The following is a 27,788-nucleotide window of genomic DNA, read 5'->3' on the forward strand; positions in this document are numbered from 1 at the left end:
GTCATACATGTGAGATTAGGTAGGAGAGTGTTCCTGGGCATCCCCCCCCCCCTACTTTAATGGACATGAGCTGCAATATAAACCATGGACAGGTGTGGCGCTGTTTATGAAAGAAAACAGCCATGTATTTCTAATCCTGTACAACTGGCTGTAACCAAAATTATCGCCCTTCGGAGGAATGGGGGTCCCAGTCTCTGGACCCTCACAGATTAGTATTTTATGACCTGTCAAACCTTTAGAACTCCCTTTTGTCATTGAGCCTTAGGATATAGTGAGAACACTTAAATATTTCTGCAGCATGTTTCCTTGTCCTTCGTCCCGCTCACCCTTTGCTGTGGTTTTTTTTTTCTGGAAATGATTTAGTACTTTAATCACATGAAAGGTTACGCTGTGCGGCTGCAATGTACGCCACGGGTGGAGGCAACACATGAACTAGCGCTGCTGGATTTATAATACCCATGTACAGGAAGAACTTACCTGAACATAGTCTGCACATTGACAATAGTCTTTGCATCTGCCATATAATCCTCCTCTGCGCTCATCGTGCTCTCCTTGTCTACTACTACCAGGTTGTCTGCGTAGATAATCCCGCACTGCAGTAGATTGTCCAAACTGATGGAGAGATTACAGAAACATCAGTGAGTGACAACTGTGCAGAGCCAGAAACTATCAGTAATGCAGTTGTCATATACCAATTGCACCAATAGAGGGTGACATTGAGCACATGATCATGCCCACACTGTGGCTGCAGTTTTCTGACGTTGCAGCTTTTGTGAGAGTTTGGAAAACTACAACAATATTATATTAAATCAGTCGGTTCGCAGTAATTATTTCTGGACCTCCTGCCTAATTTTTCCATCCCATCTCTAGTGGCAGTCATGATGATGCCGGCCAACTCTGGCATGTTCATAACACTCATGGGGGTACAACAGCACTATCTGAGGCTGAGTACAGTGGTAAATAGGGTGAAATAAATAAATAAATTATATATGTATATTCAAATAATAATATGCATTTTAGCATTTTTAGAAACAAACCTACTTATCTATGGTGCCGACCATAAAGTAGACCATTGGAAAACAGCAAATCGCCTCCAGGAAGTGATTGTCTGGCCTGTTGAAGACACAACACAGAATGATGGTTAGTGGTGCTCACAACTGTGCGTCCTCACCACAGCACTCTTTGTGGTTAGTTGTGTTACTACAAGTAAAACCTGCAAATTTATTTACTTATTTTAATTGGGTATTCACTTACGTTGTGAATGAGAGCAAGTTGTTCTTTGCCCTGCAGTAACCAGAAAAACATGCAAACTGATCTTTGGAGCACATACGTTACAAGTGCTCCAGTAACTTCTAGGAGATGCTGTATATGAGCCATCATAGGAGTGACATGTACCCCCTACCACTCCAGTTCTCATAATTGCTGGGGGTCCCAATGTTCAGATACTTTACAAACAATTAATGCATTGATAAACTTATTTATAGGTAAATGATCCTATACGTACGGGTTATCCAGCAGCAGCACAATAGGGTTGAGTTCCTTGCGAGATCTGTAGTACGCTCTCAGAGGGACGATGAAATTATAGAGCCCGTTCCCTGCAGTCTCGGCTGATACAATGATAAGTTTGTTCTTAAAGCCGTAGGCCTTCGCATCTTCAAAACTGTTGTGTTTGCAGCCCTGTATAGAGGCAGAAGACACTTCTCATGACATCTATTGGAGAAAGCTGTCAGTGGATCCCCCTGGAGGACAAACAGATCCCTCATGGTGCTGACTACTCCTCACTTGTCAGGAGACGATATGACAAGCGCAGGGGATGTTACAATCCTCTGGTGCCACTGACAAGTTCTCAGAAACATGGAGTAAACTTCTCAAAGAGCTGATGCCATGTCAAGAGAAGTCTCACCAGTCTGTCATGTAGGTACCTATAGCATTACTTTGCAGACACTTATTTAAAGGGACTTTGAAGTTAGATTTTGAGGGATTGTCTACTTTTGAACAACTCCTTTTCATATGTTGAATCCCAACTTCATGTAGCACCTGACTCCAAAAACCATCATGGCAAACAAGAAGTCTAACTATTCAGGTGAGACTGCACTTACTGTAATTCCAGCACCATGCTTCCACACCTTTTGGGCTGGGAAAAGGCACATTTGTGTAGATTATCTCTGAAATTTCTGGACCCAGAGCATTAACCCTTTTGCTGCCAAGCACGTAGCTATACGTGCTCCCAAGGTGGCATTTCAGTAGCGGAGGACGTAGCTACTACGTCCTTGCTACTGAAGCCCATAACTCTGTCAAAAATTGGGTTAGCTTGACAATTTCAGTGTCATTTTAAAGCCAAGAATCTTGACTTTAAAATGGCAAAACGATCTGATGACCTAGAGGTCACCGATTGCTCCCAAAACTGTTAATATAGGCAGATTCTGCTCCCTGTTTTTTCTATAGAAATGTAGGGGAGGCGCTATAAAAAGTAGTATAGTGAGCTGAAAATGTCAGCGAGCGCTGCCATTTTCAGCTTCTTTGAAAGCCAAGAATCTGCCCTTTAAAATAAGCTAGCGATCAGCTGACCAGGGGGGGCGCTGATTGCAGCTGTTAACTAAAAAACACAGCGGTACCGCTCCGTGACGCGACAGTAGAATTGGAGGGGGAGTGCTCACATAAAGCTTTACAGTGAGATGAAAATTGCAAGCAGCATTGCAATTTTCATCTCATTTGAAAGCTAGGAACATGGGCTACAAAATAAGCCAGCGATCAGCTGTCCAAAAGGTCGCTGATCGCAGCTATCACATAAAAAGGACGGCGATACTGCTCTGTCTGTCCCTCCCTTGGCTGTACTGCTGAAGAAAGGGCAGCGCTCGTACATACTAATACTGTGAGATGAATATTGTGAATAGTGTCACAATTTTAATATCATTTGGAAGCTGTGCTGAGATGTATTGTGACACTCACAATTTCCATCTCATTTGGAAGCTAAATGTCTGAGCTTCAGAGTAAGGTAACATCTAGTGACCAATAGGTCATCAGATCGTTCCTATCTGCATAGAAACAGTCCTTACCTGTCTAAAGTGAGGAGCCCAGGAAGCAGTGTCACTAAGCTCTTCCACCACATTCACTTACACTAACAGAATAACATTTATACACGTACATACCCCTTTTTAAAATTCTTAGCACCTTTCCCCTGTCCCTGATATACCGACCCCACTCCCCTTCTATTATCCAAACCCCCTATTTCCTATAACGTCTTTAAGTTAAGGAATTCTTCATTAAATTTAAGCAATTATATACTGTTAAAAGTTAGTATTTCTTAGTGCACAAAGAACTCAGCTTTGACAGTTTTCTGTATATATAGTTCAAACTGTCTCAGAGATTTAGTCTCAAACCTGAACTTTTGTGTAATTTTTGCAAAAAATCAAGGTTTGATAAAAAGTTGCATGAAGGTGTCTGTGAGTATAATAAGCTAGATGGTATTTTTATGATCGTCAGGGTGTCTGCTGTTTGGAAATATATAGGTTTATGGGGTTTAGTCATTGATTCTAATGTCTATGGCATGTTTTATTCATGCTACTATTTTTTTCACATTTAAGGCCAAAATCAAGATTTTGAGGTGCACTTTTTTAGGGTCTTAAAGGGAGTTTAGTCACATGTATGTAGTATTGATGAATCAAAGGCACCTTAGACTTTAGTATACTAAAGAAATTATGTCAGTATATCCCTGCATGTGGTAGAGTTTAGGTCAGAAATTTGGAATTTTGGATTTTTTTTTAGAAAAAAAACTTTAACTCAAATGTATACAAGTATAATGTAGCATTCTAAGATAGAACTGTTCAAGCTATATTCCCCTGGCTCCCTGCTTTCAGAAAATATATTGGTATGGGGGTCTTTGACAAACATTTAATTTAGAAATAAGCGTTTTATTCAGACACGTCAAAACTGTGAAAATTGCTCTGGCTACTGGAGGTGCAAAATTTCCAGAGACCCTTGGCAGCGAAAAGGTTAAGCATCTGTGTATCTGCACCAGGATCTGTGATTGAGACACAGAAAGGACTGACAGGATATTGGGGTTAACTAATCTCCCCTAACTATTTAGAGTATGCTACTGCAAAATGTAGAGAATTTATCACTCACAAATCCAGACAAAATCTGCAGTGCATTCACTGTCTGAGAACATATAGTCTGGCATCTCATCCCTTTAAGTGTCTGAAGAGGAAGCAGCTTTAATAAATAATGTATGTGCGCACACTCACTGAACAGAAAAATAAAAAAATCCCACATGGGGTCCGCAATATTGGTCACCTTGTCCAGGCGGAGGCAACAGAATGCAGCTTTGGAAGGTAGAAGATGGCAGAGAGTTGGGGAGCTTCCAATATAGGGAGAGTTTGGGGGGTATCCCTTGACGTACCTAGAAGAAAGGAAAACATTACTAAGAGATTTCAATTATTAACATCCCATTAAGGAGTGTACTATCGCAGATGTCCACATAGGGGCAATATAGCATCACAAGAATTGAACATTGCCAGCTGCATGTGGTGCATCATTGTAATAGCATGTTATAACAGTGCGGAAGGATTTCCCATAGAAGATTATCATTATTCATGAGCGCCTATGCAAATTGGACAGTGTATGAAATATACATGTAACAGAAATGCAGGAAAATGCTATAGAACAGAACGGGGGAGGGGGCAGTACCGGCCTGCTGGGATAGCTCTGCCAGCGGAAAACACACTCTTATATCTTACTGTAGTTAGAGAGGGGGTAAGGATTCTGCAGACATCAATAACAGAAATATATGACATCACATTATATATATATGATCAGTTATTTAGACTAATACATGTATTTCAATATAAAGAAAAAAATGGCAAAGATAACCATGTGTTGTCCAGAACTAGAGGGCGCTCACTACACACATGTACATACTGCTCAAATGTAACCCTCTAACAGTCATGTTAAAATTGCAAAAACCCTCCTGAAAATGTCTTTTTTTTGCAGGTTTTGTATATAGGAGTCAAAAAAATATTTCTGGCCATAACTCAGATGCCGCAGTGACATTTCCTCCCTCGCTATATTCCGGCTTTCATAACTTTTCACTTCAATGTGGCTTCACCAGACCTTGTATTTTGTGGGTACAGAAGACTTCTTGATCAGCTTTTATTGCTTTTTGAGGGGTGGGATGATATGGGGTTTATCATGTAGAATAACTAAGATGGTAACTTTACTTTAGGGTTTGTTGCGGACCTGCTGATACCAATTGTGTTATTTTTCATCAACAAGGGAAAAGAAAGACTATTTTCCTGTACAATAAACACAATAAATCCGCTCAAAACCCCCAGCTTTAGATAAAGGAATGATCATACCACATTTTGTAGGCTGCTCAGAAATTCCACGACTGAAGAGGAAGACGTTTAGACAAGTTCCGTAATAAAAATTCCAGCGCCAAAAAATAGATAAAACTTGACTTTTACTGAATCATATTAAAAAATCTTTACAAAAATAGATCCATATTGCAAATGTAAACACTGCTTACGCGTTTCGGGACAATAAAATATGTCCCTTACTCATAGCTATGAGAAAGGGACATATTTTATTGTCCCGAAACGTGTAAGCAGTAACTATTTTCCTGTGTTGGTGCGGCAGTCAGCAAGCTTTGTGTTGGATAATGGCGAGTCATATTAGGACAAAAGTGCCCGGTACCCCCTTCCCTGGGGTCATCTTAAGTGAAAAATCCTTATGTACACACTGGTTGAAGCTAAGCTGTGAGTATATGCAGCCCTGCGTTATCCAGTGATATGTCATGCAGCATAGACATGGTGTACAGATTACAGCTCTAGCCCCCGCAGCTCCAGACTAAGTAGTATAAAGTCTCCCTGGACGTGTGAACTGTAATGCACTTGGCAGGATACAGAAACCGGTCATTGAAGCCGCTAATGTTTGGCGGGAACGGTCTGATTGTAACAAATATGTAAATTCAGCAGTGCACAGACAGAAGTTTTCTATGTGAAAAATTGGACAACTTTTATCTTATGTGTATGAGCAGCCCGATCTAATACATACTCCAAGACAGGAAGTCCTTCATCATCAGACTGGGTCATTTCATCCTCTGATTGGTCACTTAGTAGGTCACATGGTAATACCGTACTGCTGTCTGCAATTTCTAGAACTGGAGCAATACTGGGTCTCCTGGTGCCCGAACCATTTTCTGACGGTAGAGTCAGCTTGCTGCTGTTCATCGGCCGACATTCTGTGTTCTGTAGGTCCATAGCTACTGTACCTTTAAGGGAAAGACAGCAGGAATGAAAACAATATGGCGTATACATGTATAAGAATGTCCCTTTAATGTGTCCAAAGAAATGTCACTACTTTTTTTTTTTTTTCAATATTGTAGCTGTTCCTAAAAAAGCTGAGTAAAAAAACAAGCAAAAAACCCAAGTTGCCATATTTCTCATTTCTGGGGTTGTAAAGTCTTTTTGGGGTGTAAAATGGCAAATCTGACAAGTTAAGCAGCAGAATTCAGAGTCTACCCCTGTACAATGAGTCTTGGGTACAGATATAATGGCTGGCACGTCGTGACTAGCGCACACTATGGTGCCTCGTCCCCCTGCTCAGCCTCCTTTATATGACGGCACAATAATAGTCTGTGTCCGGGGAGATGACTCAAAACGCCGGCGTCAATTACTTTCTACATTGGGGGGAGCGCCTCCCGGCCCGGCCCATAGTAACTGCAACAAATCCAATTTATGAGGAATCTCGCTGGAAAACTGAAGCCTGGGTCAAGTACTGCCGTGAAGAGCGCCAGCTATTCTTACCCTGTAATAAACCCTCTGAATGTTCCCGCATCTCAGTCACAGTAATGTCACTAAATGGAGAGCGGCCTCTTACATAAGAGCAGAGCGGTTACCCCTGGCAACCAATCAGGTCACTGGCAATGTGGTGGGATCTGGTATACAGAGGAAGCTCATAGCCCGTGTATCTCGTACGGCATACATTTTTGTTACCAGCCTCACAGAGACCAAAAGGATATTTGGTCTCTTATGGGTGCATTCGGATTACATGCTGAATGTATTCATGTGAAAGGTGCCCACAGAATCTGACTGATGGGCAATGTCACTGGTATAAGTATGTGGGCACTGTAGATGTAATTTCTAAGGGAACTCTGTCTGACACTGTATATAGGGGCACAATGGCGGTAATTGTTATAAGAATGTGGCTGCTGGCACTGTAGGTGCACCATGGCTGTAATTGTTGTGGGAACTCTGGCTGGCACGATGTGGGAGCACTATGGCAGTATTTGTTATAGGAATACTGTGACTGGCTCTGTATATGGGGGCACTATGGCTGTAATCCTTATACGCACACTGTGGCTAGCACCGTATCTGGGGGAACCATGGTGGAAATTGTTATGAGAACTATGCTCGGCACTGTATATAGCATATATATATATATATATATATATATATATAGCAGCACATGGTTGTAATTATTACGGACACATTGTGGCTTGAACTGTATATGGGGCACTGCAGCTGTTATTGTTATGGGAATGCTGAGGCTGTTACAATGGCTGTCCCTGTATATATCAGCACCATGGCTGTATATCTGGGCACTGTATACATGGGACATGATGTTACATAGCAAGGTAGATGTATAATTTTGTATTCTGGATGGGCTCTGTTACTATATCTCTATACCTCTGCTATATCTATATGGGGACAAGCTCATTACCCGTTTATGTGGCAGAGATACCAGAGATGACACTGCCATGACACACTAAAAGAGAGATGGCGGCTTTACTAAATCATGCGGTTAATTTACTAACAGGACAGGCTGTGATCTCTGCTTGTCACTTGTCTCCCTCTTTGCGGCTTAGTCCTCATGGCATCTCCCTTGGGAGCGCAGCGCAGCAGGGATTCATTAACGCCGGGCTCTATGGGGGGCGCTTGGCAGGAGGACACAGCGTGCGGCTTTGTTTGAATCACCGACAAAGCGCTGAGCTGTGAGCTGTCATATTGTCTGCGTCGTGCGGATGATGACTACTAACAAGACACAATGTACACGGCGGACCATGAAGTACCGTACCCACAATGCAACGCTACAGATCCTACTTACTATATAAACTGGTGCAAAGAGAATGTGGGGGAGTTAACAACTAAAAGATTACAGGAAGGGTCACTAAAGTGCTGGAGCCCCCCTATATCGTACTACTCATCACTGCAGCTATCCTTCCCTTAAAGGGACGGACCCTTTCCTAGTAAATAATAACCCCTGGGCTCTGAACTGCTTTCCCCTTTGGCGCAGTCAGCAGTGAAAACTGCAGTCACAGCAATGTGAGAAGGAAAGAGGACACCTCCTAAATAGCCGGCCAGTCCCACCGGAGCCTACCATGCTGGCACCTGCCCCAAACATGGTACCTGCCCTACATGATAGGACTTTCAAGGAAGATGTACGAAGGACACATTTTCCCATGTGTGAACAGAGCCAAAAATGAACACTATATAAATATATCTCATGCTCCATAACTTCTGTACTGTGACCACTGGAGACAACTCTATCTCAGAGGTAGAAGTTAAAGGGCCAGCATAGTGTTATATGTAGTCATGTACATGGTGTATAGTGTAGTCGTCTGGGATCACTGGGGAACAATCTGTAACACAATCTCTGTTGAGTTTGATTTTTGCGCTGTTTTATAGTCAGGCATGCCGGTAACTTGGAGTTATTTTTCTTCTACCACATCAAGTTTTTTCTCTACACCTTATAAGCGAAATGTTGTACCTTAATATGTAATTACCGTTCGATAAAAACCAACTATCTGTATGAACACAATTTAGTAACTATTCTAGCCTTTGTATGAATGTAAGTTTTACTTTATTTTCCTTTATATGCGCAATTTGTAAGACTCTTGAGGGTATCCTGTAGCTTAAAATGTTGACGTGATAGACAAAAACTACAGTTATTTTTGGATCCAGAGGCCAAAAGTTAGTTGAAAGCAAGTCACAGGTTTAAGACAACAAAATTGCTGTTCTTCAGTGTTGTGTGTTTTTTTTTTTTTTTTTTTTTATTAAATGCAGATAATAGTGAAATATCACTTTTTTATTTTATTTTCTGATTGTAGATTTTTTTTTAAATTCTATTTTCTGTATCTGCTCCTCCCTTTAACAGAGGTGTTATTTATACAGGTGTTTTCTTCTATTGTATTCTGTCTGTGATGCAAATGATGACACTAATGAAAAGAAAACCTCTGCAAAATTGGCAGGTGCCACTCTATTAGGTGACTTAATGGCCAGAGTGAAAATTGCAGGATATAGTACTTTATTATTTTAGTTTTTTAATGCTTGATATGTAATTTAAAAAAATATATATATAAAAAATTCTTTAAAAAATTTTTTTAACACAAAAATGTGGTTTAAAGGGATCCTATCACTCTCACACAATTTTTTCTAGGTACTATGTTGGAATAGCCTTAAGAAAGGCTATTCTTCTCCTACCTTTCCACGTCTTCTCCGCTGTTCGTCTACAATCCCGGTTTCTCTTGGTATGCAAATTAGCTCTCTCGCAGCACTGGGGGCGGGCCCCAGCGCTCAAACAGCACTGGGGCCGTAACCAATGCAGCAAGAAAGCTCTCCAGCGCCACTTCCATCTTTGTCAGCAGCGTCCTCTTCATCCTCTTCTTCCGGCGGTGGCTTGTAACTTCTAGGCCTCAGGCCTTGGGCAGAGCAGACTGCACTACTATGCAAGTGGCCATTTTCTCGTGGCCTGTGTGCCTGCGCAGTCTTCTCTGCCCAAGGCCCGAGGCCGAGAAGTTACAAGCCACCGCCGGAAGAAGAGGACGCTGCTGACAAAGATGGAGGCAGCGCTGGATAGTTCTCTTGCAGCATTGGGTACGCCCCCAGTGCTGCGAGAGAGCTAATTTGCATACCGAGAGAAACCGGGATTGTAGGCGAACAGCGGTGTGGAGAAGACGACGAAAGGTAGGAGAAGAATAGCCTTTCATAAGGCTATTCCGACGTGGTACCTAGAAAAAATTGTGTGTAAGTGATAGGATCCCTTTAAAAAAAAAAAAACTATATCATTTGATTATACGGTTGAGGGGGGGTGATAGCAATGACTAGAAGGGGATAGGGTTTAAAGGGCCATTTATGTGCCATTGCTGGTTTAGCTCTGTGGTCCCAAGTCCCCCAGGGGAACTGGCCAACTCCATTCACGTGAATGGGGCCAGATGCAAATTTCAGCGCTGCCAGGTACACCACTATATAGAGGAGAATTAGAGGGGCTACAAAGCACCCCTTGATTTTCAAAAATGGTGGGTGTAAGAGGTCAGACTCCAGAAATCAAAGTAATTAGATATTCTTGTCACAGGCCATCACTTGATAAGATAGGGCCTGCACAGTGGTGTAAATACTGGGATAGCAGCGGTAGCAGCTGCCACCGGGTCCAGGGCCTTAGGGAGCCCGGCAGGCCCCTGATGCTTTTTTTTTTTTTTTTGTTTTAATAGGCCTTTACCTGCCGGAGTAACCCGATCAGGTAACAGGCTGTATTTACTTACTCTCGGGAAGTGGAGACAGCTGTGAGCAGGAGTGGAGACCAGTATGTGAGGCCACAGGCCCACGAATCCCAACAAATACTGCTATCATTATACTCCAGGGTCTTTTGAGACCCCAGAGTATAATAATCAGAGGGCCAGTGGAGGTGAGGTAACATTAAAAAAAAAAAAAAAAAAAAAACAGCGTTACTCACCTTTCCTGCGTTCCGGTAGTCTTCGGGCCTATTTGTGACATCCCAGATGTCATGTGGGCCAGGCCGGCATCATTATGTGTAGCGACCCCGGCCTGGCTAATGTGACATCTGTACCAACATTGAAAACGGCCAAAAGCAGCGGGGAGTGCGCCGGAGCAGGGGCAACTATGGGGCACAATACTGTGTGTGCGCAGGGGCTACAGTGGGACATTATACTGTGCGGATGGGTAAATATGGGACATTATACTGTACGGACGGGTAAATATGGGACATTATACTGTACGGACGGGTAAATATGGGACATTATACTGTGCGGATGGGTAAATATGGGACATTATACTGTACGGACGGGTAAATATGGGACATTATACTGTACGGACGGGTAAATATGGGACATTATACTGTGCGGATGGGTAAATATGGGACATTATACTGTACGGACGGGTAAATATGGGACATTATACTGTGCGGACGGGTAAATATGGGACATTATACTGTGTGGATGGGCTGCTATGGGACATTATACTGTCTGGAGGCCTCTTCAGACATTATAGTGTGTGTAAATACTGTTTGGGTGCCAGGAACGGGGAGCTATGCCATGTGCCCCCCCCTTCCCCAGTCAAAAGTTTGCTGGGGGGCCCAGTTTCTGCTAGTTACACCACTGGGCCTGCAGAAACTGTAGTGTAGCAATATGGGGCCCATGACCTAAAGTGTAAGGGCCTAGATTACTCTATTACCTGGGACTATTAGAAGAACACTACTTCATTCCATCTCACTAAATATTGAGGAACTCAAGTCTATGTATATGAGGAATATAACAGAATACACAAACCCTCCTGCTTCCATTATCATGTCCTCTCTAAATCACAATAATTGGCCTTATTTCTAAATCTATGTAATGCGTTTGATTAAAAAAAAATAAATTACAGAACAATTTTGAATGATTCACTACTAGAGATGAGCGAGTACTATTCGAAACGGCCGTTTTGAATAGCACGCACCCATAGGAATGAATGGATGCAGCCGGCACGCAGGGGGCTAAGTGGCTGGCCGCTGGCAAAGTCTGCGTGCCGGCTGCGTCCATTCATTCCTATGGGTGCGTGCTATTCAAAACGGCCGTTTTGAATAGTACTCAATGTGTTGACCCCAGCTGGACATTGGATCCCTATAGTGCCTTGAGTGGAGATAAGTGGCCGCCTGGCACTGCTCATCTCTGGATTTTTCCACCTTTCTCTCTCTGATCTGCTCTATTTTTATTCTGCAGGATTCCTTCTTGTAGCACACTGTAATGTAATGTGTGTTCTCCGCCCACATAGACTCAGGAACAGAGCGGGGTTTTCCACTTGCATTCTATTCAGTACAATAATTACTGTGCATCTTTCATTGTCAGCCTCTTCACACCTTGTCTTTGTCTCTATAGGAAACTCGACTCAATGAGGGGGTCGGAGAAAAATTCGGGAACACAGACTTCTTGTATATGGAGGAATGAACACTTAGAAGAGCTTCACATAACATACTAGCAGATGGCCGAAGACAATTGTACCACACCAGGTCAGGCATTGTGGGTAAGTACACGGGATTGGATTAATAATGATTAAGTATATCAGTGGTTATCTATAACCTACAGCTTTTCAGCTCTAGTGGAACTACAACTCCCAGCTGGCATCTAATTTTTCAAAGTACATCTACTTGTATTATACTATAGAGCTACATTCATAATTCTGCAAAATACTAGTAGAAATAGACTGCAAAAGTAATCGGATACTCCCTAACACTTTAGCTGATCAGGAAAAAGAAGATAGTGTTACTATGGTACTTTTACTGTATTTTAATGTATATACAGACTGACTGCACCAGCGGAATAGTGAGTGCTGCTCTGGAGTATAATACAGGATGTAACTCAGGATCAGTACAGGATAAGTAATGTAATGTATGTACACAGTGACTGTACCAGCAGAATAGTGAGTGCAGCTCTGGAGTATAATACAGGATGTTACTCAGGATCAGTGTAGTTAGTGGCTCCCTGTCCCATACACATACCCATACTGGCGATAATACTGTGCACTGGCAGGCGGGATGGTTCTCCACATATCCCTCTTCCTTTTCGCTTCTGCTTCTCTTCTTGCTTGAAGATAAATGCAGAGTTTTCCTCCTTGGTGATGTTAATGTAGAAGCAGGTGTCTGAGCTGGCCATAATGTGCCTGGGTCCAGGGTTCAGTAATATGCTTTTATTGTCCTCTCTCCTTACACCTATCAAGCACACCCCATATCTAGAAGAAGAAGAATATAAGAAAGAGATACTACTTGCCGACTGGCCTTAAAGGCACACTGTGCACTGGAGTTAAAGGGGCTGAAGGACATTAGAAAAATGGGGCTGCATGCAAGTGAATAGAGTAGAGTTGCAATACTACAGATGACCTACAGAATGGTCCTTTTTCTTGTAAAAAAAAAAATAAAAAAATCCAATGTCAGAAAATCCCTTTAAACTAGGTTAGTGTGGAGGGCGGTATGGGTCCCCTGAAAATTATTATTGTGAAGAATAAAGTCCTTACTTCTTGTGGGCATGGAAAGCCGCGTATGTGAAGCTCTTTCCTGCATACTCCATGAAGAATTTGCTGTCTCCCATGCGGATGTGATAGACCTCATTGCCGGAGCATCGGCCATACATTCTCTGCCACTGCTCTGGTGACTGCTGGCCTTCCCTAAGTGTGCAAGTAACAGGAATGAAAAACCATATCCTAAAATCATACAGTATCTTACTATAAGCATGTAAGAAAACAATGAGTACAATCCAGCGTCTTCTAGGTTCTATAAGGGTGTCCACAGAAATCATAGGGCCCCATAATAAAACCTAGCATGGGCCCCAAACCCCACTAACAGATCCTGGCCTATGATTGGTATTTGATATACGTCCCCACTAGGGGGAGCTAACTGAATATGGATTTATACGACTTGAATGTTGTGGCTTAATGTTGGGAGTCCTTCTACCATGGATCCTCATGACCAGAAGCTATAGATAGTCATGTACCCCACGGAAAAAATTAAAAGGGTCCCACCATGAGTGTAACCTGAAGCATTTGAGTCCCAATACAAAAATCTGTAGCAATGCCCCTTACCATGTGCTATGTATAATCCTGGTGTATTATTATACTGGAGAGGTCTCTGGGCCCCCTCAGGCTCCAGGGCCTGGTAGCGATAGCTTCCTCTACACCCCTATAGTGATACCACTTGGTCCTGCTCCAAGTCAGTCCTGGTTATCACACACCTCTATCCAAGGGCAAATGCTTTTTGGTCTCACTTTTTTTTATCTGTTGCAGGAAAGCTGGATCATTAGGCACCTTGTTTTGCCAGAGAAGAGGGGCCTCCTGGCATTTGCACTAGTAACCCATGAGTATAGGGGATGGGTATTTGACCTGTGTGGGGTCGATTACTGGGCCCTCCACCATTTCTAAGAGCAGATGTGGTCATATTGGTGAGGTGGTCGCACATGGAGATAGTCCATGTAAGTGAGAGGAGACTGGCACCTCTATCACCAGGACAGGTATGCCAGCCGCTATGCCATAAATATCTACAGCAGTAAAGTGCCTGTAACTCCTCCCTCCCGAGTTGCTCATCTTGGGTGGGAATCTATGGCGGTCTTCCATTAGCGGGAGTGGTGTGACCTTCCTTATAATCTCCTCACACACAGCACATAGTGTGATGAAAGATTTATAGGATCTCTGGTGTTGTATACACCACTTGATCGGTTTTCTAGGTCAGTTGCAGTGGGTTCTACAGAGGGGCATCTGCGAATACATTCCTGTCTATGTAAATGGCAGCGAGTGTAATGCTGAAGCCATAATACACGTACATTGCTATAATGCAAAAATTGCTATAATGCAAAAATCTTACTATGCCGACTCGGTGGAATCAGATACGGCAATCTACTGACAGAGTCTTTTAGGAAATAGACCAGGCTGGTTAATATCCTGTGCACTACCATCTCATGGCCTGTAGATGTCACCCTCACATTCGTTTATCTCATAGGGTAGGTCAGGACTCATTAGCTATCTCTGCTAAGAATTCTGTATAAGGAACATACAAAGACGACCTCATTGGTGAAAGAGACAAATTTGCTTTTCTCTCTCAGGAATATAACTTCATCTAGTATGAATAAAGTAATTCTACATAATATTATGTATAAAATAAGGAAGTATAAGCTCCAACGTATACAATATACTAGAGGGGAAAACTAATGGCAGTATCCCTTTAAATCATCCATAAGGAAAGACCATATGATAAGTAGGTACCAGCGTGCTGTCCCTATGAAGGTGTAAGACCGTAATATATGTATATAAGTATAAACTTACTGCCCCCTTGAGGTATGAACGAGAAGTGTGATGAGAGTAGAAGTGGCAGGGCATACACAGTTTAGTGCTAACATGGCATACTTGAACTCTTCTTCACAAACTACGTGATCTGAAATTTGAAAACAAAACAGGACAATATAAAAATTAGAGGCTGCCAAAATAAATGACTACATTAAAAAACAAACAAACTATGATTTGACTCCAATTACTCATCTTACCACCCCTTTCCTAAATGACTACCCCCTCAACCACCATCACCATGGTCACAAAGTGTTTAGTTGCTCTGCAGCGCCACCACAGGGAAAGTGATGTATTACACAGTGTCCATTGAAACAGGTGGTCTTTCCTGGTAACGCACGGATCTGCTGGGCTAATAGATCTGCTAACAAAGAGTCTGACAAATCTATGCAAAACTTTATGGACTATACTGAACATTTACATGGGGGCAGAATAAAGCTGAAGGGGAACTTACCTGCAAATTTGACATGGAACTTATTTTCAGGCTTCAAAATCTGGACATACAGTGGGCAGTTGGGGGCAAAATCTTTCACTGCCCAAGCTCTCAAGATGGTTTGATGATCCTAAAGACATAAACACCATAGTTGTATACAATGTAGGGATAGTTGGCCAAGATGAGGGGTTGTACGTGCTGACCTTCAATGGGGTTGTCCAACATTAGGCTTTTACAACTTATCCATAGCATAGATAGATGATAAATGTCTGGTCACTGGGGTCCACACTGATCATTATCATGGGGGTCAAATGGACAACCTTTTCTCAAACTCCACCCCACTGTATGTACAGCTGGAACAACCTATTTTGATTGAAGGACATGAGCAATGTGAAGGTTACTTACTGCAGCGGTGCGGTCCACTTCATTCCGGCTACTGAGGATAAAACAAGCTTCGGCGTCATCCATCCTATAAGGAGTAATATGTAGACCATCAGGTACATATCAGAGATCTAGGACTTTCCCAATGGTGAAGGTAAAGATAGAATAAAGGTGTCTATAAGCATAGCATGAGCGTCTGCTAACCTTGTTGATTTTGTTTGGATGGGTTAACCATCTTTTGTGTATTGGGGTGTTCAGGAGGCCCTTTATGGGGTTAAAGGTTTGGCAGCCCCACTGGTTGCTAGACATCTGTATAATGATACAGAAGTCATTGAATTGATTGACATCTTATGTCAGAGATACATGAAGTTGGCTTGGCGGTGCCATGTGTCACTATGTTCTGGTGATGCCACTGATGCCAGAACAAAGGGCACAGACATATAGGGGTTTAAGAAACTGCTTTGAGGATGAGGAGAACATGTAGTGAAGAGGACACTGCAGCTAGAAGAGCTGTGCCCAGATTCACCACTAAAGGACAGACCATGCAGTATTTTTTTTTTCTAATGTAGATTGTGAGCCCCACATAGAGCTCACAATGTACATTCTTCCCTATCAGTATGTTTTTGGAATATGGGATGGAAATCCACGCAAACATGGGGAGAACATACAAACTCCTTGCAGATGTTTTTTTTTGCCCTTGGCAAGATTTGAACCAAGGACTCCAGCGCTGCAAGGCTGCAGTGCTAACCACTGAGCCACCATGTGGCCCCGACCATGCAGGATTTTTCCCACTGTCAATATTCGCATTTCCAGAGTCGACCAAACACAAAAGAGATGGAGAAGACTGCGGAGATGCTGGTGTCAGTGTATCTTCAGGATAAGACATAGGGGAGTGAGATAAGTGTCTCGATTAGCTGGAGACTCGCTTCAGTAATGACCTGGAACTGAGCTCAGTAATTATCTGTGTAATGTGTGACAAGTCCCCGGACACCGCAAGGTAATGACACACATACGGGAGGTGCAGGAACTGAGGAAGAGGTATCCAGGCCTAGTGTGTGAATTCATACAGCTGTCAGCATGAGGGGTGCTGCAGGCAAGAATTTATAATGATACAATGTTGGGCATTTAAAGGGGTACTGCACTTTATTCAGAGCCTACTTGGTCTCTTAACAGTCAGATCAGAAAGTTTACCCCCTGCTGGGACCCTGAACGATCAGTTTTAATCTGTAACTATTTCTTACAGCATCAGCACAGGGAAAATCATTCAAGCATTCAAATCAATCAAGCATTACAGTGTGTCCATTCCGATCAATGGGCTGGCTGTGCAGTACAGGACAGGTCATACAGAGCAGGAGATGCTCTTTGTAAACACTCTCTAGTCTAACAGATGATGATTCTGAACACAGGAGCATCTCCAGATTTCCTTAAGGTCCCATAGGCAGATCGCACTGGAAAATCAGGTCCATACATTAGCCAGATTTCCTAGTCTGAACCTAGGTAAGCAATGAGACTCCTTACATCATAGTGACCATGATGAAAGGAGCTTTGACCAAGTTCGGCTGAGAAATACGGCCGATGTATGGACCAGATTTTCCAGTCCAAATTGTTCAGTGTGCATGGGGCCCAACAGGGTGCATGTAAACTTGACAACTCTACTAAGCAGATACATCCCTATTAGATGAGGAGAAACTGGTTTTTCATCCCATCCAATAAATACTTATTCCAAAAAAAAAAAAAAAGAAACATTTCCCTTCTGCTAGAGGTAGGCAGAAAGGAAATAATGATGAATCTTATTTCAGGCCCTTACTTTGCTCTCATGAGGTCTTGGTCTTTGAGGGCTGACCCTTGCAGATAGATGACCCTCTGGGACCACAGTGGTATCTGCAGAACCCTTCGGACCTGAATATCCATTTCTGTTGGGCAAAGAATAACCACGTAGTAATCCTGGAGAAAAAACATGGATACAAAAAGAAGGATTAAGTTACAGGGGAAAAAAAAGGAAAATAGTCACTTGTAATGCCGTGTGAGAGGTATATCAGAAGGAACTGGGAACTAGTGGAGCGATCTAGAAGAAAAAAGGTTTAGGAGACTTTATAGGATTAAATGGGCCCACCGGGGTGCTAGAGGATCCATTGGTGGGCCTGGGCTCTGACACAACAGGCCCTGGGGTCCAGCAGTAGATCTGGGGTACCTGGAGCCGTGGATGTGCATAAAACTCATTCAAGAAGTCCATGAGGAGATCAATCTTGAGGGAGCTGACACATAACACCACATGCTTCTCTGTCTGGGCTCTATGGCGGCTGTAGTTTCCTCCCGATTTCTGACGCTCCATCCACAGGTACACCAGCTCCTCAAACTGCAGACAAAACCACAAAAACTTTATGAGCTGATGGAAATATCAGCAATAGAAAACATTTTATTACCTTTTATGTTGTAGCATTTTTATGGTGCTTTTATTTCAGCTGTATAATTTTTAATTGTTTTCTTGCCTTTTTTACAAAATTTTTGAGCCATTTCCATTTGCAGTCATTTTTCAGAATTATTAGGCTTGCTTTTATATAATTGGATTAGTAGATTTGATTTCTTCTCCTTTATTACTATTTTATGAGGTGTTTTATGTATACTGGTCCCTGGTTGGCACTGCACCACTGAGAACACCATGTGACGGTACGGGTGTAACTTATAGCCCCTGAGCCCAGGCCCCCTAACCACAATGTTCTAGTCTCTTACTATTTGGTAAAGGGGCATTCCCCATCCATGTGTAGGGAGAGGTCTCGATTTTCCCAACAGATGAAGTCAAGGGGGAAGAAGGTTCGGACTGATGAATTTCAACCTGCCCAATCCTTGAGATAAGCGCCTGCCCGATGTGCATTTATACAGGCGACATATTCTGCAGCTCTGTACACTATATGTCTCATGTGTTGGCCATTTACCTTCCTTCATATCTCGCCATGCTCTGGTACTTTTTATTCCCAAGTCACTTTTATTTTCTTAAGAAAATGCAGGCAGTAAAACGATCTGACCTCTTAATCTTACATCTTGCCTCCTTTACTTTCTCTTATTCAATTAGATTCTGAAGTATTCTCCTCCCTAGATGCCTCTTGTCATGAGCTGATGGCAATTTGTCACCATGGAAGCTCTCTACAGATTTCTCCTTGAATCTTAAAGGAGTTGTATGAGGTTGGAAACATATAGCTGATGTCTTCCAGCTACGTGGTGGCTCCTATCATATGACCAAAGATCATCATGTTACCTTGCGCCTACTTCACCAGTGAAAGTGAATGGAGTTGCATTGAGAACCCGAGAATACTGACACTGTGAATTCTAGTTGCATAACAAGATTTTTTTTTGCAACTAAAAGTCACCCATGGGCCAACTGAGGTCACAATGCAACTCCATTCACTTATATCAACAAAGGAGTCACATGGCCATAGTTCATTAGTACAGGAATAAGACGCTCATGACCTTTTAAGGCCCCTGTATCCACAGCAATGTTCCTAATGCAATACCGCCATCATCCCTTACGTCTCATTAGAATCTTGTCACTGGAGTCTCAGGTTCAGATAGAAGCAGCATCATGAATGCAAAGTAAAAACTTTCAGGGCTTCAGAGTGTTTAATCCCGCTGCCAGGGGAGCAGTGCCAGGCAGGTCTCTATAAAGTCCTGCCATGCCTCACCGCCTTACAGACATTCAGTCAGCATGGAGCTGACAGGTCCTATATGTGAAGTCTGTCTCTGCAGGTTGCACCAATTGTTAAGGATGTCGGGACCTGTCACCAAGCCGCTCAAGTAGAAATGACCCGAAGCTGTGACGGGATCTGCTAAGAATCCTAAATGGATAATCCTACTGTTTGCTATACCTGGATATAGAGGGAAGAGCTATCTGATATTATTAGTACATTGCTGGCTTATCATACAGTCCTGCCCCAGGGATCGATCACTTGTAATGTATGGGGAACCAGACTGCAAGAGTTCAGTTACCCTGTAGCACCAACACAAGGAAAATAAAGTGTTACACAGTTCCCATTGAAAACTATAGGTTCTTAGTGTAATGTACTAATAAGCTGGGTCTTCCAGAGAAGGAGTTACTCCTCATAGACCCTACTAATAGATGATGGCCCCCCTAATGAAGGGGTTTGCTGGATTCTGGTCTTGACCTATCCTTAGGATAGGACATCACTAACAGATGCATGGGTGGATCTGACACTGGATACTCCTACCCATCAGCTGTATGAAGAGTCTGCAGTATTCAGACATACACTGCGGCCTCTTCACTGCTTACCAAGTACAGTGCCATACACTATTTAGTGACTGTGCTTGGTATTGCAAGTCAGCCCCCTTCACTTGAAAGTGCAAATAGACCGTATGATTGATTTATGTTGCCTTGGCTGCCTCAGATAGCTTCATCTACTACTACTGTATGTTATACTTAACCCTTTCACAGCCAGGGGTCTCTGGAAATTTTGCACCTCTGGTAGCCGGAGCAATTTTCACAGTTTTGATATGGACAAATTAGACCTAAATTGCAACATTAAAAAAAATCATCCAACCCCCTGCTAGCCCCCTCCTGGGGTTACATACAGGTTAGGCACAGATGATGATGAAGATGATTCCTCATCTCTGTGCAGTCTGCAGGGCTCCTCCTCCCCCCTCCCTTCCTATTACAGTTCACAAGCTGCTTCCTGAGACAGTAGGGGGGGGGGGGGGGGGGACACTTTAGACTCCTGTATCTCAGGACTGGATGCGGCTATCATAATGGTTTCAGATTCATTTTAAAGATGAGAATCTCATTGTTTAAATGATCCCAAGTTCTTCAAAATAGCACTTACAGTTATGGAGGGAATTGCTGTTAAAAACGCTGTTGGGGATTGAGAGCTTCATTGGGATCTCAATACCGATTAGCGTTTTCAACAGTGAATCACTCCGTAACTATAATGCTATATATATGCTATCATGAAAATCTTGGTATCATTTGAAAGAGGAGATTCACAACTTTAAAATGAATCCAAAATAATCTTCATAGCCCCAGCCAATTGTGAGATATTGGCAGTAGAAATAAGACACAGTAAATACGTCCTCGGCTACAGAGGTGTCACCCTGGGAGGATGTAGAACCTACGTCAGTGGCAGGTAAAGGGTTAATCAAAGGTTTTCAAATAACTACTGTATGTTATATCAGTAAATTGCTGTTTATGCGATTTCCTCCTGCAGTCGCAGTATGATACACTGGTCTCAGTGACAAACACAGTGACGACAGTATAGGCCATGCACACTACTTACCTGCAGAGGTAACACCACCAGTGCCACACAGATCATAATCACCACCAGGAGCTGCGAGGGCCAGATCTTAGGGGTCACATCTCCATATCCCACCGTGGAGAAAGTGACGATGCAGAAATAGAAGGATTTGAAGAGTGAAAGGTTTTCCCCAGCTCTTTCCAAATGCTGAATGCCACACATCCTGTAGAGGGCAGCAAAATACAATTAGTGGGTAATGTGAGACTGCAGGGGGTGTATAATAGTGTCAGTGCAGACACCCCTACCATGTAATGGAAAATCAAACAGTTTTCTGTATCCCATACACAAGGTCTCTGTTTTCAATAAGTGAATGGAAACAGTTATGGATACTTCCAAGGGATGGAGATCTGTCCTGGTCATACAGGTACATGGCTCCGTACAGTACAGTTGTCCATCATATGATCAGGACGGATTATTATCCCCTATAAGTAATACCAATGTTAGGTTACCATTCAGTGATCACAAGCAGAGATCTTGTAAATGTTGGGTATTTTGGCTACATTTGCATTTACTGTAGTATGGATATAGCACGCCTACAGAACCAATGTCACTCTTGTCTTGAGGGAGTTTGTTATAATGTAGCAGCCTGCAATCTAGACTGTTTATCTCACAGAGAATTGTGTAGACTGGATACAATTGCAGCAAACTTTCAGCTGTGAAGGGTATTAAAGCGAGTCTGTCAGGTCCGAAATGTCGCCTAAAACCAGCAACAATGCCATGCAATTGCTATTTTATATGGTTTTCCAGGCTTAATAATTGATGATCTATTCTCAGCGCAGGCCATTAGTTGAAGCTCAAGAGAGGTCTGACAATGGAGACCCCGGTCTATCAGCTGTTGAAAGAGGCCACAGTGTTTGGGCAAGACCTGTAACTTCTTTACAGAAAACCAAGCACAGCATCATATATTGTATAGTGGCTATACTTGGGATTACAGCTGAGACACATTCACTTGATTGGTACCAAGTCGCGATTAGGTCATGTGACCAACGAACATGAAGTCACATTACCTGAGAAATGGCACTGCCGCTTCAAACAGCTGATTCACGGGGGTCCTAGGTGTCAGACCCCTGCTGATCTTTAGTTGGATCAGCAATCGGAGGTCTTGCCCATGGTGAGAAATTGTTCAACAATGCTTACATCCCCTTAAAGAAGGCAAATAAAGGTGCTCATAAGCTAGTATATATTAATATACCGCTACAGTGCCACTGCATGGCTACGTTTGTGCATGGCAATATATCGCTATAAACAACATAAATCTTACTTTTCTGACTAAGCGGCTGAATAATACAGGTGATGACTAACAGAAACCAGACCCAGTTCTGTCAGGAACCTGTAACATCTATGAGTCACGCGCCATTGTCCCTTAATTGTACAGGGCCATGGAACAAGGGGCCCCGGCCGCTGAGCTGTTCCCACACTGTGCCGCCTGGCAGTGATTACCCATTCATATTAGAAGCCATTGTTACAGACTGTGAATGACTGCTGCCAGGTAAAAGTCATAAAATTATATTTCCGCTCCATATATAGCACTGTATTGTCTTACACAATGTACAATTTTATCTTACCCTATGGGTATTAATGGAATGGATAAGGGGTAGCAACAAAAAGAGGCGGAAAAGGGAATATTCTGCAAAAATGCAGCAGCAAAGACGTCAACACAAGACTCAACGCACAGAAACGACCAGTATGGAGGGTATAATAGCATTCATATGGGGGGAACTCTGCAATTTGACTGCTGCTTTAGTGCCACAACCCTCCAAAATCAATTCTGCATGCAATATATAGGCAAATCTATGGGAGATAGCCAAGCAGCATACATGGCTTCTGTTCAATAATGATGATGCACAGGCAGCATGAAGGTGCAACATGACACTCTTTTTGGACAGGGCAAAACTTCTAATTACTTGAATAATAAATTCCTGATTTCCTGCAGTGACCACTAGGAGGAGCTAACTGTACTGCGCTGTATAAATCTAGATGCAGGGAGCTCTTCTTAGTGGCATTTACATGCAAAAAGGTCATCTTGCAAAATGATGGGCCCCACACCCATGGCATGCACCCACTGTTGGACTATAACTTACCCTCCAATAAAAAAAAATACCATGGTTACCATTGCTACCTCTCTCACTACCCCACAGCTCTACATCAGATATCTTCCAGCAAATAGGAATAAATATTTTCCATTAATGATAAATGATTTACAATACTGTCCTATATTTCTGCCCAGTGACGTAGGTGTAAATGGAAGCAGGCAACCTGACATCAGCCCAGGGCACTCAAGTTACTTGGGGAGTGATCATCGTCGTCTTGTGTTTCACCCAGTTCCTGGCCCTTTATATAATGTATAGCTTGCTGTGTATTGTATCCTCAATGGCCACTATTCTTACCTGGCCCTTCATGGGTGTGCACAGTGAAACAATCCTCCACCTTTACTAATGATGGCTGGAGGGGAGTCAGGAGAGTTGCACCCTCCCTACAGTGGGCAAAAGTGCCACTTGGGTGCCAGTAGATCACATGGGGTCACCCATGATTCCTTAACGCTCCAGCTCTCACGCTACTCGGCTTCTTCCATCAGGGTCCGGGTGTGACTGTAACCGCTGCACTCCCCATACCCATGCTAAGGTTGTCCCGTCACCCAATTGACCCTGAATAGAACATAAATCTGTGAGGTTATTGATGGCTCTTTAATTGTATCCAAGTCTTGACAATCCTCTGATCACCTCTGCACTGTCGGCTCCATCAGGACTCAGCACAGTGACAAGTAATATATACTACTGAGGTGCAAGAGGAATTGAATATGAGGGATGTGAAGCTCTGTCTGAATCTGTGGTGACGTGATGAAGAGTTATCATTGATTTCATTGCAGTGAAGTTTATAGTTGATAATATTCCAGTCACCAGGAGGTCGGACACAAGAGGAGAGGAAAGAGAGGGCTTCATGAAGAGCATATGTGAGGGTCTGAGAGGGGGTAGGAGCTCATTGGGGGTAGATAGATATGAAACAGAACAGATTAATATACTGGTAGATGGAAGGGTACATGAATAGATGACGGATGGATGGATAGATAGATGGATAGATAGATAGATAGATAATAGATGGATAAACAAATAACTATGAGATAGATGGAAAGAAGGATAGATAAGAGACAGCAAAAGACAGGTACACTCAATATATATATATTATATGGAGATGTACTGTAGATATGCTACCGTTAATGCAAGATGCACCATGTTATACATAACCCCATTGGGGGTAAATACATAACATGGTGGCGGATCCGGTGACAGTCCATTCCTGCAAGTACAGTCAGGCTAATAGAGCAGGATAAGACATATGTATATCTGGTATCTAAAACAATCTATAAGCAGACTCTGTCCACAAGGTGAACATGTTTTGAGGGAGGGGGGGGGAGTCAACTCCCACCTACCCCCAGATAAAAGGAGTTGCTCAAATGAGCCTCCTGGGCTCCAGTGCTAAACTGTATGGAGGCCCTGCCCCCTACCAATCTTACAGTGCCATTTATAAAAGTTTTGTCCTATATGGGAAGCGGCGGCACATCCACAAGCCCAATGGGCACTACAGGGGAATTCTGGTCATTATTAATGTCATTACACTAAATGGAGAAATAACATCTTACCCTGTGAACACAAGGCATAGTAGGGTGCAGATCAGAATGATCACCTGATTAAACATGGCCGACTGCGTCCTCTGGATGGCGCGATGAAGATCGTTCTGAAACATAACAAGGATATTATTCAGTGTGTATGAAGCCGGTGGGCAGAACACAAAGCTGTGGCACAATACAGTGGGCAAGACAGGTAATGTGAGGGAGGGGTGGAGCATGACACCGGGACTGGTATTCTGTGATCTCCCTGCTCCACCCCCACAGATCCTGAAGAGGCCTTTAAGTGTTTCTTTAAAGTCCCTGTTCATTCAAGGTTTCTGATTTTCCAGTGACTCAGTTGTTCTTCGGACATTGTATGTTTTAGTAAAATATGGGTTTTCCTAATTACATCCTGGAAAACAGATTTGCATATTCCCTTGTTAAAATATATGTATTTAGTTGTCACTGCTTAGCAGGGACTAAGAAATTAAACAAGAGGACAGAGTGAAAGGTAAAATCCTCCCAAAACTCAAGTTCTTCGTGGTATTTTATCTTTGTTTTAAAGAGGTTATGCCACAAGAATGATGTAACCCCTATTCATAGGATAGAAGATAAATTGCTGATAAGTGGGGGTCCGACCTCTAAGACCCCCCCGATCCTGAGAACAAGGGGTGTTTTACTCCTATTGAGGATGTAGCGGCAGTGGACACAGACAAAGGTGGATGCCCCTGCTCTACTCATGAAGTACAGCACTTTGCTATCTCTGGAACTCCTGTTACAAGGAGTTTGGGATGTCTGCATGCACCACTGCTACATTCTTAATATTAGGAAAACAACCTGCATTCTCAGGGTCAGTGGTTTTGGCAATCAGACCCCAACAGATCAGCAATTTAGCCTATTCATAGAATAAAGGATATCCACTTTACTCAGGGGGCAATATAAAGCTCTAGAACCCCCCTACCATGTACCATTTAAAATACTGGTATTATCTTACATGGCAGAGGGGTCTCCGATGGAAACCTAAAACCTTTGGGCCCTACACAATCTTCCATTATGTGATTATAGCACGGTGCCCAGACACTATATGCAATTAAACAAGTAAATCAATTTCCCTTCACTATAATGTGCTATAGACTCAGAATAGTAGAAGGCCCCCAAACTGCAAATGAGCCCCCACTGTTGGCAGTCTTGTGATTACACCATGTGCAGTTGGTACAGTCATTGATATGTATAACGTTTTTTTGGTTTTTTTTATGTATCATTTTGGTCTATGGGTTCCTCAGGGGTGGGGCCTAGTGGTGACCGTTACCTTCCGTACGTGCCATAAACATCCTTGACACCAACAGTACTTACTATCATATTCTCCAAGACACATTTTGCCAGCCAGCAATTCAGGAAAACTGGGATAAACAAATTTCTTAGAGGCGGCCAAAATATCTAGAGAGGAACAAGAGAGATCAGCAGATATGAGATGGTTAATGTCACTGGACAGGTGTTACCCATGAGATAACCCAGTACGGAATCCCTTTTCCTATATTTCGAATTATGACCTCCCTCCTACCTCTCTGAACACCCCCTCTCCTACAGGCAAGCCAGTCCGCCTCCGCAGTCCCACATTTACATTTCATTCCCAGAACCTTGTGAGACGTGTCATTTACAAGGCCCCTGAACACAAAGGCTGCGTAGGAATGTAATTTTCATCATATAAAAGAAATCTCCTGGTTTTGCCTCTCTCTGGTAAATGAATTCTCCATGTTATCCGAGAGATGGGAATCCCGCAGACTTCCCCTATGTAAGACAAGCAAATTACCACCGGGCTGTGAGGAAGAAAGCGGCACGAGAAGGCTGTGATTACTGAGGATGAAACACTGCAGGCCCCATAGGGTGAAGGGCTGAGCTGCTGCCGCACATGGGGAATGGGATATTATACCGCCATTACTTGCTTGAGTACCAAGGGGGGGGTTATACCTGCTGGAGATCAATATACTGTGTGCTGTTAGGATATATTCACATACAGGAAATTTACAGAAAGAGACTGAAAATCAGTTCCATTAATCTAAATAGGATCATTTCAGTGGTAAACCCATTTCTGAAAGCCTCGTACTGATTTAGGGGTCAGTAATTTGTGAAACAAACCTGTCGTGTGTGAACACACCCTAAAGGGATGAGAGTATAAATCCTGGGAAATATAGGATTTTCAGTATTTTTTCATTGATTGTTCACATTCTCATTTTGTCCGTTGTAAACAGCTCTCTAACACCGTCATCATCCCTTCCTGAAATACTCTGCACATCCTCCCACCCATATCTGTAGACCGCTACCTACAATAAAATCAACCAAATTAGTGGAAGGGTCTCCAAGCAGCACAGAGTATTTCAGGAGATTACTGTGCTGATCTTGTCAAATGTGATAATCACAAGTGGACAAGTCACTGTGCCATGCTCCTTTCATCCTGCCTAGGACACTGAAATACTCTGTACTGTTGGGTTTCTAAATACTAACCATCTTCCTCTGTCACATGCAGGCCTCAACTGATCTCCTGAAATACTCTGTGCTGCTGAGATTTCATATACGAACCATCTGCCTATGGTCTTCTGCTTGCCTACATTTCCCAGCCTTTAAACCAGGCCTGGGCTTAGCACACTCACTTATCTCCTGAAATACTCTGTGCTGCTGTAAGCGTAATGTTCTAGAAATTGTGGTATCATTGTTACGCTACATTCACCTCTGCAGCATTCTATCCATTCTGAACCAGAAGAACTGAAAAACGGTCTGACAAATGATGGACAGCAATGGATCCCAGGGGACCCTATAAAAGGGAAGAAACAGTCGGCATGGCAGGAATTTTCTATCTAGTGTTTCTTCCTGACAAGTATTTTGTGATAAAAGTGTCAGCGTTATCCATAGCAACAAATTAGGCCCCTCCTTTCATTTTCCAACAGCAGGAAAGCGACTGATCACTATAGCAACACGTATAG

The 27,788-nt window shown here is 42.9% G+C and overlaps 1 protein-coding gene across 7 annotated transcripts in view; it reads right to left on the reverse strand.

The window, feature by feature from the left end:
- The window catches only part of KCNT1 (potassium sodium-activated channel subfamily T member 1), a 214,274-nt gene that overhangs the window by 19,132 nt on the left and 167,354 nt on the right, over window positions 1-27,788 (reverse strand). For all 7 annotated transcript variants that reach the window (XM_075259498.1, XM_075259496.1, XM_075259502.1 and 4 more), the window contains 15 exons: window positions 26,164-26,247; window positions 24,844-24,938; window positions 21,189-21,369; window positions 18,101-18,265; window positions 17,717-17,853; window positions 15,934-15,997; window positions 15,550-15,658; window positions 15,078-15,186; window positions 13,281-13,430; window positions 12,769-12,998; window positions 6,052-6,268; window positions 4,294-4,399; window positions 1,505-1,677; window positions 1,042-1,113; window positions 478-612 (listed from right to left, as the gene is read on the reverse strand). In XM_075259498.1, coding sequence (XP_075115599.1) covers window positions 478-612; window positions 1,042-1,113; window positions 1,505-1,677; window positions 4,294-4,399; window positions 6,052-6,268; window positions 12,769-12,998; window positions 13,281-13,430; window positions 15,078-15,186; window positions 15,550-15,658; window positions 15,934-15,997; window positions 17,717-17,853; window positions 18,101-18,265; window positions 21,189-21,369; window positions 24,844-24,938; window positions 26,164-26,247 — 2,027 coding nt within the window. The remainder of the gene's footprint in view (window positions 1-477; window positions 613-1,041; window positions 1,114-1,504; window positions 1,678-4,293; window positions 4,400-6,051; window positions 6,269-12,768; window positions 12,999-13,280; window positions 13,431-15,077; window positions 15,187-15,549; window positions 15,659-15,933; window positions 15,998-17,716; window positions 17,854-18,100; window positions 18,266-21,188; window positions 21,370-24,843; window positions 24,939-26,163; window positions 26,248-27,788) is intronic.

Source organism: Leptodactylus fuscus, chromosome 11 (genome assembly GCF_031893055.1).
Source record: "Leptodactylus fuscus isolate aLepFus1 chromosome 11, aLepFus1.hap2, whole genome shotgun sequence".
In the NCBI taxonomy this organism is placed as follows: domain Eukaryota; kingdom Metazoa; phylum Chordata; class Amphibia; order Anura; family Leptodactylidae; genus Leptodactylus; species Leptodactylus fuscus.